At 47.7% G+C, this 15,986-nt stretch overlaps 2 protein-coding genes across 2 annotated transcripts in view; one reads left to right on the top strand and one right to left on the bottom strand.

Moving 5' to 3' along the window:
- The window catches only part of Evc2 (EvC ciliary complex subunit 2), an 89,595-nt gene that overhangs the window by 28,363 nt on the left and 45,246 nt on the right, over positions 1 to 15,986 (top strand). Inside the window, exons 8-10 of the mRNA XM_036200958.1 lie at positions 6,436 to 6,760; positions 13,579 to 13,818; positions 15,689 to 15,864. Coding sequence (XP_036056851.1) covers positions 6,436 to 6,760; positions 13,579 to 13,818; positions 15,689 to 15,864 — 741 coding nt within the window. The remainder of the gene's footprint in view (positions 1 to 6,435; positions 6,761 to 13,578; positions 13,819 to 15,688; positions 15,865 to 15,986) is intronic.
- LOC118592173 (enhancer of rudimentary homolog) lies at positions 929 to 1,243 on the bottom strand. The gene has a single exon (XM_036200959.1). It carries the CDS (start codon positions 1,241 to 1,243, stop codon positions 929 to 931), a length of 315 nt encoding a protein of 104 aa, XP_036056852.1.

The following is a 15,986-nucleotide window of genomic DNA, read 5'->3' on the forward strand; positions in this document are numbered from 1 at the left end:
TGGTCCTAACTTCTAAGTCATCTTGCCGTCTCCGCCCCCCAGCTCAGGCTTAAAATTTATTGACTCAATTATGTTTCAGCCTCAGTGGTTGGACACTGGTTTGGGTACCTTGTCTGTCTGTCTGTCTGTCTGTCTGTCTGTCTGCCTGCCTATCTGCCTTCCTTCCTTCTAGAATTGTCAGTTATTTTTTATCTTTCTTTGTTGACCTGTCATAAGGTTTAGGAGCTCCCACAAAGGAAATGTCAGGGGCTTAGTCTGCATGGAAATCAATCTCTCTCTCGTGGGCTCCTTACTAAAAATAGCCCTTTTCTCTAGTAAGTCATTTATCCTGCTTGTGCTTTTTACTGGAGGGTTAGCCGGGCTTCTCACCCAGCAAGCGGGCAGCGTGATGATTGCCACATTTCCAATACCAGGTGGTACTGTGCCCTTTTCTCAATGCTGACTTACTCCTGAAAGGCTTGCCTGCATGTTCGACTTTGCATCACAGGCTGCCTCCCACAGAGAGGATTGGAGAGGGGAGTGTGTCTTTTTTTTTTTTTTTTTTTTAACAGAACATTTTTTATTTTTCGCTAAGACTTCCCCAGAGGACATAACTAAGCTCGTCACCATCCCTACCCCCACAAAGGGTTAGTGCATGGTCACTGCTGTAAAGCAGATACACACAGTTTCAAGGACGGGAACCAACCTTAACTGGCAAAGAACATTTTCTCTGACTTATCATAAAAATGTTTAAGTAAAAGAGAGAAAGGAAAGCAAAGGGGCGGTGGAGGTTCCAGAGTGGAAAGATCATTCACTGGCCTGTCATCCATTCAATCTTGGCTTTAGTAACAAAATGGAAACAGGATCACTATCATACAAAATGTTCACTACAGCACGCTGTATGCTCCTGTGCCAAGCCCACCCTCAGCCCCAAATGCTTCCAACTCAACTACTTCCCAGCCTGTTGGGCCTGTGGACGAAGGAGCACGTAGATCTTCTCTTTGATCCGGTCTTTGTTGTAAGGCTGGTACGTCTGTGCATCAGCTCGGTAAACCAGACAGCTGAGGTCTGCCAGATCATCGATAAAGTCCAACAACTGACTGGTACCGTATGGGATGGAGGGGCTGTTGGGATTCATTCTCTTCAGATGCTCTTCATACATTTTACAAACACCTTCCATGCACTCATTCACAGACTCATAGTCAGCGTAAGTCCTGCCTTCTGGGCTCTTGGTAGGCTGCACCAGCAAAATGGTGTGAGACATCGTGCCTAACGCTTTGTTGCAGCCGCCGCTCAGCCGCAACGCTGCCAACAGCCAGTCCCGCGAGAGCCTTTTTTTTTTGTTTTTTTTTTGTTTTTTGTTTTTTATCAGGTTCCCTGACTGTGGTCACAGGGGAAGTGGGCTTGGTCCCAATGCATGCTGGGACCTGTTATGAGGAAGGAGAAACTGGGTAGGAGTGAGTGAACATGGAAGATTCTAGAAGCATGGTGTGCTTCCAAGTAATTTACTTCTACCCTGGCCAGAAACCTGGTCACACCAAGCATCTGGCACCATATGAAATTTTCATGGGTGCTCAATTTTCAACCCAGGGAGCTGTCATTCAGAGAGGCTCACTGGCTTGCCTGAGGTCATGTGGGTGGTAAGGAACGTGAATCCAGGCTCGAGCACTTCCAAATACTGAGTGCAGATGCTTCAGAGACAGAGAGCGGAAGGGAAGACGTTCAGAGCTGTGCTTCTTTCTCTGATATTTCGCTTGCTGCCAGCTCCGAGCTGTCGCTGCTGCCCCCTATGCTGTCTGCAAATTGTTTTGTACACAGTAGGTGTGTAGGGAGTCCTTGTTGTGCTGGAGTTGTAAATACACATTTTTATTGGTTATTGATTTTATTGATATTGATTACTCAATATTATTGAGTAGTTTTTTCCATGCTAACTGTATGGTGTGTTTGTGTTTACAACTCCCGTCTTTTTTATTCTTTCCAAACATTCTTCAAAGTAGCAAAGTGGTCTTCCTCTGTAAAAGCCCACAGTGCAGGAAGATGGAGCTGTTCGATGGCTTCTTTGGGTCATTTATTTTTTAGGGTTGCTTCTTCATACTTGAAACACTTTTAAAAATTAATTGATTGGTGGGTCTTTTAGCAGGTCCTGGCTGAGGTCCAGTTCTGTGCTCAGCATAGTGGTGGTTGCTGCCTGAATACTAGGTCTTTGTACTCTATACATGGGCAGAATACAAATGCCTTGGTGTGGAGACTCGAGGCTCCTCATCCTGATCATCCTCTTCCTCTTCTTGGAGACTGGGTCTCATGGAACCCAGGCTAGCCTTAGAGCTTGCTATGTGACCAACAATGAACTTGAACTCTTGATCCTCCTGCCTCCATAACCCCAATGCAAGGATTACAGGTATGCACCAGCACACCTGGCCCAGGAGTTCTTCTGAGAGAAGATCCACTAAACTGAGTGGTAGTGGCAGCATACTAGAGTTGGGATGGGGTGTGGGCATCTCCGAGTCAGAAGAGTAGGTCAAAGTAGCAGCTGCATGGGCACAGTAGATTAGAGGGTCACACAGAGCTGGGGAAAAGTCTCTCTGCAGCAGCAGCACCTCCATCTTGTACCCCCAAACTACTTTTCTTCATAGCATCTCTGGTCGCTAGAAGTCATGACACATACAGGGGTGGGAGTAGGATAAGGGGGAATTCTGTCTTACCCACTTAAGCTGGAAGTTCTTGAGTGCAGGGGCTTTCTGCTTTGTTCATGGATGGGTTCCCCCCATGCCTCAGGATGGAAAGGGCGAACATTTCCAGGCACAGAGGCCCAAAGACTCAATGAAGGAGGGTCCAGGAAGAAAGACGCTAAGAGCCCGCCCTGGGGCTTTTACAGTATTTGGGTTCATAAGGAGCTGCTGGCTTGAAGGAGGTATCACTGGTTTTCTAATGTTTCCCTCACCTTCTCTGGCACCCACTTAGTGAAGATTCTCAGGGGGTATTTCCTCCTGTTTCTCACTGCCTAATCTTTATGTTGATGGGGTGTAAGTGTGATGTTTGGCCTCTACAAGGAATCTTGCAGTATTCTTTTCATGAAAATTGGCTTCTGATGAGGACAACTTTCTCTTTGCTAATGCCAAGCTGTTTTGTGGGTCTATGGTTACACTAACTAGCTAACTTGAAGATACCAGCATTATTCTAAAGGAGGCTGTGGCTGCTCAGATTCCTTCTGAATTACTGTTCCTCATGTTGCTTTATGAGTCCTTTCCCCCCATTCAGAAAAAAACATTTGCTGCTCTGTATATCAATTACATATCCTAACTTTATTCTGATACCTTGCCTCATTGTTTGGTCAGAATGGTTAATTTTTATAAGAACTAAATAAGAAAGAAGGCTTGGACACCAATCTCATTTTTATCATCAGTAGCCTACTAAAGTGTTCATTGTAGTTGGTTCTTGGAAATTCTAAACAATGGTGTTTCTTAGACGAGTACAGTGGATGTCCAAGTTCGGAGAGAAGTACAGGAGTTCCAGCATCAGAACCCCATTCCATGTGACCCCAAGTACCTGTCTTCTTGATGTCATGAAGGATTTCCTGTGGGTAATGGAGAACGATGTGCAATTCATTGTCCTGTAAATGATGACAGGTGAATGAAGGGTGATGGAAATGTGTCCTTTCCCCAGTGGACCTAATGCTATATAGAGTGAGAAATTTGTTTTATTTATCTTTTTTTTTTTTTAAAGCAATTGGGCATTAACAATGAGTGTTAATATGTCATTAATAGCTTGGAAATTTAACTGATTTGAAGAAACAGTTTTTTTCTGTGTCTTGTGGCCTTGGGACATTGACAGTTTTTCTTGTTGCCACTTCTGACAGTCTGTGCAGAGCTCTAGGCAGTGAAATGGCTACAGGTAAAATATCTCTGAGCCGGGTACCTGTCAGACTCTCTGCTCTGACTCCTCGGCAGACAGTTTCCCCAGGGAAGGAGCGGCTACCAAGGGAAGTACAAGCATTTGGGGCCAACAAGATATTAGGAAACTGGGCTGTGAAATTGTTATTTCTTTGCTTGATACAAACTTGAACAGCAATCTAAGGCCATCCCCATTCTGCAGGTTGGAAAAATTGTTATTTATTATGCAGTGTGATATTATTTATTAAGCTGCACTGTTTACTGTGCAAGAAAAGCCATGAAGTTCAACAAAGTCCACTATAAGAGTGTATTAAGGGAAGGGAACAGAAGGGATGTGCATAGGCCTATGGAATGACCGTGTAGGAAGAGAGGGGAGGGATATGTGGAACCCTCTCTTATAGAGCCCCCCTCCCGGACATGCACATATGGGCATATGTAGCTACGTCAGGCATGTGCACAGATTACGTGATCACACTGCTCGCAAATTACATGATCATGCAGAGCCTGGATTACGTTGCAGGATATAAGGCCCTGGGGTGACCAAGCATCTTGCCAGCACAGGCACGGGTCATGTAGCTGGGGGTGTGGCTTAGAATTCTAACAAAAACCAAGTCCTTTACTGAGCTCTCCTGGTTAGTAAGTGGCTCTTTAGGCAATCAGGAGAAAGAACTGGCAATTTGCCCAGCCCAGGCCACCATATTTTCTGAATTAAAGAATGAATGATGGATACAGCTGCCTGGCATGGTGTTTTTGAGCTTGCTATTCACTTGTAACAGATCACTGCAGTCTTGGCAGCTCATGATAGAGAGCTGTTATCTTAGGATTCTGGGGATCAGAATCTGAGGGATTCACCAGGCAAAAGTCAAGCTTTGCAGCTTCCAGGGACGGCCTCACTCAGTGCTCAGCCCTTCCTAGGTCTTCAGAGCAATCTTCCCTTGCATTCTTTCCTTCCTCATATCCTGCCTCCTCTGACCCTGATTCCTGCCCCGCCTCCTCTGACCCTGGTTCCTGCCCCGCCTCCTCTGACCCTGGTTCCTGCCCCGCCTCCTCTGACCCTGGTTCCTGCCCCGCCTCCTCTGACCCTGGTTCCTGCCCCGCCTCCTCTGACCCTGGTTCCTGCCCCGCCTCCTCTGACCCTGGTTCCTGCCCCGCCTCCTCTGACCCTGATTCCTGCCCCGCCTCCTCTGACCCTGATTCCTGCCCCGCCCCACCTGCAACCTGAAACCCCTCTATGGCTGCTTGGATTCTAGAGTCGGCTGCCGAGCAGTGGCTCCATCTGCCGCCTCAGCTCCTTTGCTTGTGACTTGTAGTCCACGTGTGCAGGACTGAAGACACGGTGGGGGAGCCATTCTTGCTCCTGCTCCACCAGGCTTCATTAAAGGTGTGAAGTCTGTTTTGTCTGTCTCAAGAGTAGAACACAGCTTTTCTTTCAGAACTTGTGAGGTTCTGTCTGGCTCATTTAGCATTTAACCGTGCACACACCTCTTTAAGGCATCTCCTGTGATTCTTTCTGGATCCAACAGAGTTTCCCTTGCAGTTAAGTACGTGCTGAGACAATGAAGGAAGCCAGTGCATGGATTGTCCTTTAAAATGAGACTGATGGGGGCTTAAGAGCACTGGGTGTTATTGAAGTGCCTTTAACTCAAGGTAATATTTTCCTATAGCTCTTCAGGTAAAATACATGTAGGTAAATAGCCAGGTACCCATTTCTCTGTCTTCACGTGTATCTATATAGCTTCTTGATACTTACAGATGCATGGTGAGGGCTTTCCAGATAGATGGCATAGCTAAGATCTGCTTTCAGTGCTCAGACACACATGGCAAGGAACAGAACTAATGGGATCGGTGAAAAGTGACAAAATTCTAGCAGGCTGATATGGACAACAGTGTGTTCTCCATTTTCAAATGCTTGGGATTTTCTGTGGTCGATCCCTTAATATTTTTATATTGTCACATCCCATCAAATGACAGACGATGTCCACTATTGCAGAGCATGAGTAGAGGAAGGGTCTCTACGCTTTGCTGGGTTGGACCTCTGGAAAACAGTTGGGCAGATGATCTGAGAGGCTTAAAAATGCCGCAGACATCCCACGATTTAAAGGCAGAAATTTTGATTTTGGTTCATGGGCTGAGGGAATGGGTCGATCAGGATGGAGAGGGTGTGGCCACAGGAACGGCTTAAGGCTGGTAGCAAGAATGTGATGCTGCTTGCTTACATCTGGGGGGATCAGGAAGCAGAGACCAGACAGGAAGCAGGGTGGGGTTATAACCCTCAAGGCCTGTGTTCAGCATCCCACTTCTTCCAGTCAAGGAGTACCTCCCCTCCCATGGTTCCGTAACCTCCCCCAAACAAGGCCACTAACTGATGACCTAGTGTTACACAAATGAGCCTGTGGGGGGACATTTTGCATTCAAATTATGAAAGGGTAGAAGGGAGAAAAAATGGGACGATAAGGAGGGGAAAGAGAGAGAAAAAGCCCTACCCACAAATACCTTAAAGCCTGACAGTTTTGAGGAGCCCCTGGTTCTGTCATATAATGGAGTCCCTTTGACTTCTGTTTCGAAGGTTGGAGATCGCAACTCTGAATCAGGCAGATGCGGACCTGGAGGCTTGTCGAAACCAAATTAGTAAGGACGTCATTGCCCTTCTGATGAAGAATCTGACCAGTGATGGTCACCTCTCTCCACAAATAGAGAGGAAGATGACAGCTGCCTTCAAAGAACAGTTTCTGCTGCTGGAAAATGAAATACAAGAGGAGTATGAGCGGAAGATGTTGGCACTGACAGCAGAGTGTGACCTAGAAGCAAGGAAGAAGACAGAAACCCAGTACCAGAGGGAGATGGTAGCCATGGAGGAAGCAGAAGAGGTGTTGAAGCGAGTTAGTGAGAGGGTAAGGTAGCCCTGAAGACTTGTACATTTCTTATTCCTCCTCAAGGTCTCATTATTTTATCAGGGCTTCAACCAGTCCATCCGTCCATCCATCCATCCATCCATCCATCCATCCATCCATACATACATACATACATCGATCCACATATCAAAATTACCTGTGCACCCACCCATCTGCCCATCTATCCACCTATCAGTCATCTATCTACTTATTGATCCTTCTATCCACCCATCTATCCATTTACCCCATACATCCATTCTTTCATCAGTCCATCCAACCATCATCCTATCAATATACATATCTATCTACATATCTACCCATTTATTCTCCTATTCACCTATTGGTGGATTGATCCACCCATCTAACCATCCACTTATCAATTTACCAATTCACCTATCTACCCAACCATCTACCAATCCATTCAGTAGTTCATCCACCTATCTATCCACCTATCCATTCATCCACCCATCCATCCATAGATCAGTTTACCTATAATTCACCCATTCATCCATCTACCCATCTATCTATTCAGCCATCCATCCATCCATCCATCCATCCACCCACCATCCACCTATGTATCCATCTACCCTTCCATCAATCCATCCACCCATCCATTCGTTCATTCATCTACCATCCACCATCCACCTATGTATCCATCTACCCTTCCATCAATCCATCCACCCATCATTCGTTCATTCATCTACCATCCACCCTCCTATGTATCCATCTGTCCATCCATTCACCATCCACCCACCTATGTATCCATCTATTCATCCATCCATCTATCCATCCATCCATCCATCCATCCATCCATCCATCCATCCATCTATCCAACCATCCACACATTTACTGTTATTGCTTAGATAGCCTTGGGGAGAAGCCTTCTGAGTTTCCTTTACTTTCTAGGCTTAGTTGATTTTGTCTACTTGAGTCTTATGAGCCTCTCCTCCCTCTAAGAGGGAGTGTTAATTTGGAAGACATTATTATACAAATTATCCTGGTTCTGCATCCGGTGCCCTATATCCTAGGTCCACTGAGCACCCCTCAGAATGGATGGTATTGGAAGAGAGAAGTAGTTAAGAGGCCAGTTGCCAACCTGAGAGAAGAGATCTCCCAGGTACAGCTGAGCAAGTCTGAATTGTCCTCCCAGCAGGAGAGGTGGTTGTCCAGATCATGGGACCTATGCCAGCACAGGTCTGAACACCCATGTCCTCTAAAGGCCCAGCAGTTTAGAGAAACCGCCTGACAATTGTCTCTAGGCCCCACCTGTCAGGCAAACCCAGCATATCCCCAGAAGTAATAAAAGATTTCAGTTGGTGGCTCAGGGTCATTCAGTCTTCAGCACAGACAGAGCTGTGGAAAAGGACAGGCAGGGGTCACTGTGCACCACCTGTTCCCTTGCTCCAGGGACCTGCCTTGCCTCAGTGCTATCTTGTTTGGGGCGGGGCTTGTGGCCTGTGTAGTTGCTATACTGTGGCTGCTAGAGCAAGGTGGCACACATCTAATGTCTAAAAAAAAATGAGAATGTGTTCTTTTGTGATGCTAGAGTCTGGAAATACAATTCTGGCGGTCAGCAGGGCCTGGCTCCCTCTGGGGTGAGGACCTTCCTTGTTTGACAGATTTGCTGGTGGTTCCATGTATTCCTGGGGTTGTAGCTAAGTCATTTTAACCCTGCGCCAACCTCTCATGGCCTCTTCCTGGAACCCTGTCACCTCTTCCCTGTCTCCTGTAAGGACATTTGTCATTTGATTTTGGATCCTGAATGTACATATGAGATCCTTAACTTGGTTCAAACCTGCAAATACCCTTAGAAGTTCAGATTCACAAGTTCCCAGGTTAAGAGGCAGGACCTAGACAAGTGCATATGTTTGGGGGTGGGTGTTATTCTGCCCACTCTAGCTTCTCTGGTGACACCCCTTCTCTAAAGCCCTGTCTATCACTATGGTTCAGCCCACATTTCCCCAAGCTAGGCTCCCTAAGAGTGAGAAGAGCCCACTTTTTAAACCAACCTATAGAGATAATCACAGGTCCAGGGGGCCTTAGGTGGCCCTGTGCTGATGCTGCTAGCCATTGGACTGCTCTGCCACCGTCCAGTGCATGTCACCTCCCCTTGCTGTATGGCCTCATTCCCACCTTGTTGGTGTCTGTGGCGCTTTTTGTGCTTCACTGTCGTGGTCATGGTTCCGTGTTCATGGTGGAGCTTGGAGAATGGATCCCAGGGTCTTCCTGCATTTCTGTTTCTTTGTGAAGCCCAGGCCTTCATCCTTGTCGATATAAACCTGCCTTCCCTAGGCCCTAGCCCCTCTCCCGCCCTCACTCCTACCCTGCTAGCCTGTGCATCACAGCTCACCTGTCCAGAGATGAGCGACCTCCTGTGAACCAAGCTGCTTCCCAAATAACACCTGAGCTGCACAGCTCCTGGGACCGGTTCACTTCCAGCCTGTGCAAGTTCCTGCAGGGCATGCAGCCACAGAACCTTACAGTGGTTGACCATGTGCGGCAGTCATCTTCAGACAAAGTGCAGAAAGATATTTGGGATGGGAATGTATCTCTCTCCCTGGAGTTAGGCTATACCCACATTGACACATCACAGGGCAGCCCATCAATATGTCACATGGCTTCTGGTTTTGTGAGTCAGCTAAAAGCTCAGTATAAACTGGAAGAGAGACAAGCACTTCAGTCAGTGCTTGAGAGTGTCAACCCTGCATGGTTGCTGTCATAGTTCCCTCTGGGTTAGTTCCTTTTCTGTTGCTGTGGCAAAAAGCAAATTAGGGAAGAAACAGTTGGCTTTGGTCCACAGTTTCAGAGGGATAGAGTCTGTCAAAGCAGGGAGGCAGGGCAACATGAGAGTGAGGGTGGCACGGCAGTGAGGAGGCAGAGCGATCAGACTTTATCCATGCACAGGAAGCACAGAGGAAGAACAGAGACCCTAAAAGCCCACCCCCAGTGACATGCTTCCTCCACCTCCTAATAGTTCCATGACCTTTCCAGACAGCACCACCAGCTGGGGACCAAGTCAGCCTGGAGGGTGGCATTTTGTATTCAGACCACCACACTTCTTCCATTGCTATGATAAAGTACTCTGACAAAGTTACTTAGGGGAAAAGGGCTTTATTTCAGCTCACAGTTCCAGGTTATTTACAGCCCAGCAGGACTAGGAAGTCTAGGCAGCAGATACTTGAAGCAACTTGTCATAATACATCCATAGCCAAGAGCAGAGAGGAACTAACATGGCACGCTAGTGCTCAGCTCACTCTTTCTGCTCTTGCATAGTTCAAGATCCAAGCCTAGGGAATGGTGCCACCTATTCTTAGCATGGATCACTGCACATTAATTAATGTAACCAAGATAGGCCCCCATAGACATGCCCACAGGCCAACCTAGTCAAGGCGTTTCCTCATTAAGACTGTTCTTGGGTGATTCTAGATGGTGTCAAGTTGAAGTTCATGGTTTAATGTCATCTTTAAGGAAACCTCAGACGTATGAAATATTTACATTTGAAGGTGGGTAAACTGAGGACCAGAAAAGCAGAGCCTCATAGCTCAGCTCCCTAAAGCCCCTTGAGGTCCTGACCTGCCTTCTCCTCCTCCTCACCTGCTATAAATAGCATCCTGAACAGTGCTAGCAGAACAATGGGTGTGCTACAGATGCCCAAAAAAGAGCATGTAGTTAGAGTTTTCCTGCCTGGCCCACAGTCAGGACAAATCTCTCTCACCCGCCAGTTCCACAGTCACTCAGACCCAACCAAGTAAGCACACAGAAACTTACATTGTTTAGAAACTGTATGGCTGTGGCAGGCTTCTTGTTATCTACTTCTTCTATCTTAAATTAACCCATTTCTGTTAGTCGATACTTTGCCACGTGGCTCGTGGCTTACCAGTGTCTTTACATGTTGCTTCTCATGGTGGCAGCTGGCGGTGTCTCCCCCCAGCCTTCTACTTCCCAGAATTCTCTTCTCTCTTGTCCCGCCTATACTTCCTGCCTGGCCACTGGCCAATCAGAACTTTATTTACACAGAGCGATATCCACAGTAAGAGCATGTGGTGCAACACAGCAAGGGTGGTCTCTCTTCTGTACCTAGGCACTTTTGGCTATTTAAGGACCTGTATCCTGCCTGGGTCCAGGGAGGCTTCCTAACTCCCTCTTAAGCTTCCGAAAGAGAAAGATTCCTTCTGTGTAAGAACTTGACATTGCATCACTGATAGAATGGTTTTCCAGTCTGCCAGTCTCGATGAATGGAGTCCAAGGAGCTAACTGAGGAAATCATAATTTCACATTTTGGTTGGTGTAGAGTGAACTGGGGTGCAGGAGCAGCTCTGGGACAGCTCAAAGCTAGCCTGCAGTTGGCTGAAGCATCTTGCCAGCCATGCCTCCTCTCAGTGTAAAGCCTCTTTCATTGGAAAGTTCAGTTGGGATTTGGCCCTGGGGGATCTCTCATAGTATCCTTTTATTAGTGCACATTTACTGACAGCATCTAAAATAGAAAAACCTTATACTAAAAATGGGGGTTTCTTTAAGCATTGTAGCTCAATGACTATAACCCTAGTATTTGGGAGATAGAGGCAGGAAGATCCGGAGTTCAGAGTCATCCTCAGCTACTTGGTAAGTTCACAGCCAGCCCAGGCTATGTAAGACCTTCTCTCTCTTAAACAGTAAAAGCACCTGGAGAGACAGCTCATTGGTTAAGAGCACTGACTGCCCTTCCAGAGGATCTGAGTTCTATCCTAAGCACCCACATGGCAGCTCACAACCAGGGCATATGATATCCTTTTCTGATCTTCTAGGTGCTAGGCATGCATATGGTGCACATCCATACATGCAGGCAAAACACTCATGACATAGAAAATAACTAAGTATTAAAAACTTTAAAACAATAAAAGCAAAACAACAAAAACTCTGGCGGTGGGTTTAGCATTTCTCTGAAGGAGTGGGCAGATCAGACCGTGATCTGTCTCTGTGGCACACTCACTTGTCCCTGCCATTCTTCTGCCAATGTAGCGAGTGTACTGCCTTCTCTCTGTGTGGTTTCAGAACCCAGACCTTAAAGGTTTGCCTATGGGGAACTTAGGGCAAGGGCCTGAACTTCTCTGAGCCTATGGTTCTGACCCTGCAAATGGGAAGACGTCCATTTTTGATGGCTGTGTAATGAGCCACTCATTACAGGTACTTAAAACAGCAGGATATCCCAGCTTCCGTGGACAAAAGTCCTGGCAGAGCCCAGCTGGGTCCTGTGCTCAAGATGCCTGAAGCTTGCAATCAAGGTCTCCTTTGGACCTTGGGGTCCTGGGCCTAGCTCTTCATGTTGTGGACATACAAAATTTAGTGTGTAAGACTGACTGTTAGCTTCTGGAAGTTTCCTTTGACCATGGATACCCACTGTCACTGTTGGGTTCATGGCCAACAGGAGAGAGGCTGTCTCTCCAAGTAAGTACTCACCCCACTCCTCCTTAGGGGCTCTCATGTGATGTAGTCTTAGCTATCCATGATGGAGCCTTCCCTCAACCCCAATTTACCCATAGGCAATGGAAGAGGGACCTAATTACACTTGTACTGGGGTGGAGTACAAGGGATAAGTGGGTAAAGAGCCTGCTGTGCACATGTGAGGGCCTGATTCTGGATTCCTAGCACCCATGTCAAGCAGGCATAGTGACACATCTGTAACCCCACCTCTGGGAGGGCAGAGACAGACCCCAGGGCCTCACTGGTAAGCCAGCCCATTTGAAACAATGAGCTCCAAGTTCAGAGAGACCTTGTCTCAATAACTAAGTTGGGCAATGAAAGAGGACACTGGATGTTAACCTCTGGCCTCCATACAGGCACTTACAGGCACTTACACACACACACACACACACACACACACACACACACACACACACACGAATGGTAATCTCAGAAGTGGCCATCCTATCGTGTTCCAGTTTACACCCTCACACATGGAAGTGTCACGTGACATGTCCACTGGGGTCCTATGATCCCACTTACCCGAGGGGCATAAAGAGCACCTCCCACCAGATGGGAGTGCTGCCCACTAGGTGCCACTGCTCCAGATCTCAGCACAGGCAGCCAAGTCCCATTTCTCAGCAGCTCTTTCCCTCTTCACTGAGGAAGAGCTGAGCTTGGTCCTGATTGCTGGCATTTTTCTCCTCATTGACACTAGGAGTCATCTTGTGAGTCTAACTGTGCGATCCGTTGACACTTTGGCGATTTCCATTTCTTGCAGACACTTTTAAAGTAATCTGATTTGCAAATTGGCACATGCCCGCCCACTGTGAACTTTCTGTGTTACACCTGTTCTGGCAGAAAATTCAGATAATGGGGAAAGGTGGGTTAAAACAGCATCTTCCCAGGACTCAGCAGCCTCAACACTGTCAGCTTGGGGTTCTGTGTGTGTGTGTGTGTGTGTGTGTGTGTGTGTGTGTGTGCGCGCGCGCGCGCTTGCATCCAGATGTGTGCTATGTGTGTATGCCTGGGTGCACTGTGTTCATGCATGAGTCCATTTGTGTGACTGTGTTAGTACTGTGTATACACGTACACACTTGTCTGCCTTTGGATGTACTGCTGTGTGTGCACACACATGCATTTACACAGTGAAGATGTCTATGTCTGCACATGCTCCTATATACAATGCACAGGGTTACATGTGCACACACACTGTGCCTATGCATGACATGTGCATGCAATACAATGTACGTGCATTGTTTGTCTGTTTTGAGTGTGCTGGTGTATCCATTGTTTGTATTATCTACATGCATATGTGCACATGTGGGCGCATGTTCACATCCGTTTGTCTCTCTCACAGATTCTTCTTCTCTCCACAGTCTGCTGCAGAGTGCAGCAGCCTTCTGCGGACCCTCCATGGGCTGGAGCAGGAGGAAATGCAGAAGTCCCTTGCCCTGCACCAAGCAGAGGACTTTGCCCAGGCACACAGACAGCTGGTTGTTTTCCAGAGAAACGAATTACGCAGCATCGTCTATACCCAGATACAGAGCGCGGTAGCCAGAGGGGAGCTGAGGCCAGAGGTGGCTAAAATACTGCTGCAAGACTATTCTAAAGCACAGGTAATGTCTGCACTCAGGCTTGCCCCATAGAGAGGCATTTTCTAAACCCTTGGTGACGTTCCCTTCTAGAGCTGAGTCCTGTCTTCCTTCTGTGCTGGGCCCTGGTGAGCTCTCTATTTCTTCTTCCTGTAAAGGAGTGAGTTTCGGGCATGTAGCGCAGAAGGTGGCTCATAGTACAAGCCATGGGCTCAGACTTACTTGGTCCAGATTCTGGTTCTACCTCTATCAGCTGTGGGTCCTGGTGCAGTGAAGGTTTAGTGAGCTGATCCTTGGCAAGTCGTTTTAAGCTTTACAAAGAATGTGTCACACACATAGGCACTCAGATATACATAGTAGTACAAACACCACTAGATATTAGAGAATGCATCTATATACACAAGTATAAAGATTTTTCATGTAGACTTCCTAGTTGGTAGTGAAGGTAGTTTGTGGAGCATGTCAGTATTGTGGGTGATTTGCCCACTTTGAAATGATGGAGAAGAACAGGAGCAGCTAGAGGCTGTGGACTCAGCCTTCACCTAATCCTTAGCAACAGCAGCTGAGGGTGGCCAGCCAACTCTAGCTTCAGATTTGGGGTTCTGGCAGATGCTGAGTGAGCAGGTATGATGTGGGGCAGGAGGGGAGAAGTCATCACTGTAAGCCTATTAGGAAGGAAGACTCCCAGAGAGAACCCACCATCTCTCCACATGGAACTGGGTTCTCCCCCACTAACATACTATGGTTGTAGCTGTTCATGTAGATGTCTGGACCCCACAACAGCACAGATCTTGAGTTTACTTCCCTCCCATGATGCACAGCACTGATGCCTAGTACCAGACATTAGGAAAGACCATGTGTCATTATAAACAAACAACAAAAACAGAGGTGCCACCTCCCCACCCACTGGCATCAGTACTGTGTACACACTGCACTGTTCATGTGTTGGAGCTGGCTGTGAACTTCCTGATGCCTCGTGGATCTGGCTTTATGGCAACCAATGGAGTGTAACTGCCACAGTCCTAGCTTGAGAGCTCTAGGTCCCAGAAGGCCCAGGGCAAAGCCAGCTTTGCTTCACACCCCTGACAGTTTCGATCCTCACGTGTTGGAACACAGACAGGCCACAGTCTGTGTGGAAGGGGGACTGTCCAGGCATCACAGGCCTCAGTGAGTGGCCTATATGTAGCCAGTGTCTCCACAGAGAGAAGCAGCATCGGCTGATGGGATGGCCACTGGTGCAGCTGCTCTGAATGGACCACTATTGTCACTTGGATATCGGATGACAGCTGGGTTTGGAGGACAGCCCCCCAGAATCATGGAGTCTGGAACCCAGACCCAGATGGCTGATCTCAGAACTCTGCCTAGGTACTTCCAGCTGCATGATGAGGACTGGATTTCCTCATCTGAGCTCAGCCATTTCCAGCAGCGTGATATGCGATGTGAACTTGGTTTCCTTATCTCTACATTGGGAATAATAATTCTCTCCTCCAATTAAAGTGAGGGAGGCTCAGAACATGCTTACCCAGAGATATCCCAGAGGACATAGAGGCTGGATAAGTGGCTGATTAACCCGAGAACATCAACACATGTCCCCAGCTGGGATGCGCATGGTGGGTGCAGGGTGACCGAAGGCATAGGTAACACATGCGGCCTCTTTGGTGGTGCAGGCACATGCCTGAGGGGGACGTGCCTTACATCTGGTGACCAGGGCACTTCTCAGAGCCCTCTTGTTTGCACCTCACTTCCTCAAAGTCTTTGTTACAGTGAGGAGGTTCAAGGTGTTCACAGCAGTGCCAGTACGTGGATTGTCTTCCAAAAGGAAAAGTCGTATTTTAAATGTCCGCAAAGACTTCCCAACATTCTAATGAGCCATACACCTCATTCTGTAAAACAGGAGAGTGTAGAAGAGCTGATGGACTTCTTCCAGGCCACTAAGCGATACCATCTCAGCAAGAGGTTTGGCCATAGGGAGTACCTGGTCCAGAGCCTGCAGGCCATGGAGACCCGCGTGCAAGGGCTGCTGAGTACCGCGGCTGCTCAGCTGACAAGCCTCATCCACAAACACGAGAGGTAAGGATGTATAGCCTCATGAGGTTGCGGGGGACAGAGAAGCTGCTCCAGCCTTCCCATCTGACACCAGAGGGAGGCTGACCCACTCCCAAGACCACTCCCTCCTGTCCACTCAGCTATGC

Source organism: Onychomys torridus, chromosome 10, assembly GCF_903995425.1.
Source record: "Onychomys torridus chromosome 10, mOncTor1.1, whole genome shotgun sequence".
In the NCBI taxonomy this organism is placed as follows: Eukaryota; Metazoa; Chordata; class Mammalia; order Rodentia; family Cricetidae; genus Onychomys; species Onychomys torridus.

Coding starts and splice junctions, on each gene's coding strand:
- LOC118592173 (XM_036200959.1), bottom strand. CDS start 1,243: ATGTCTCACACCATTTTGCTGGTGCAGCCTACCAAGAGCCCAGAAGGC.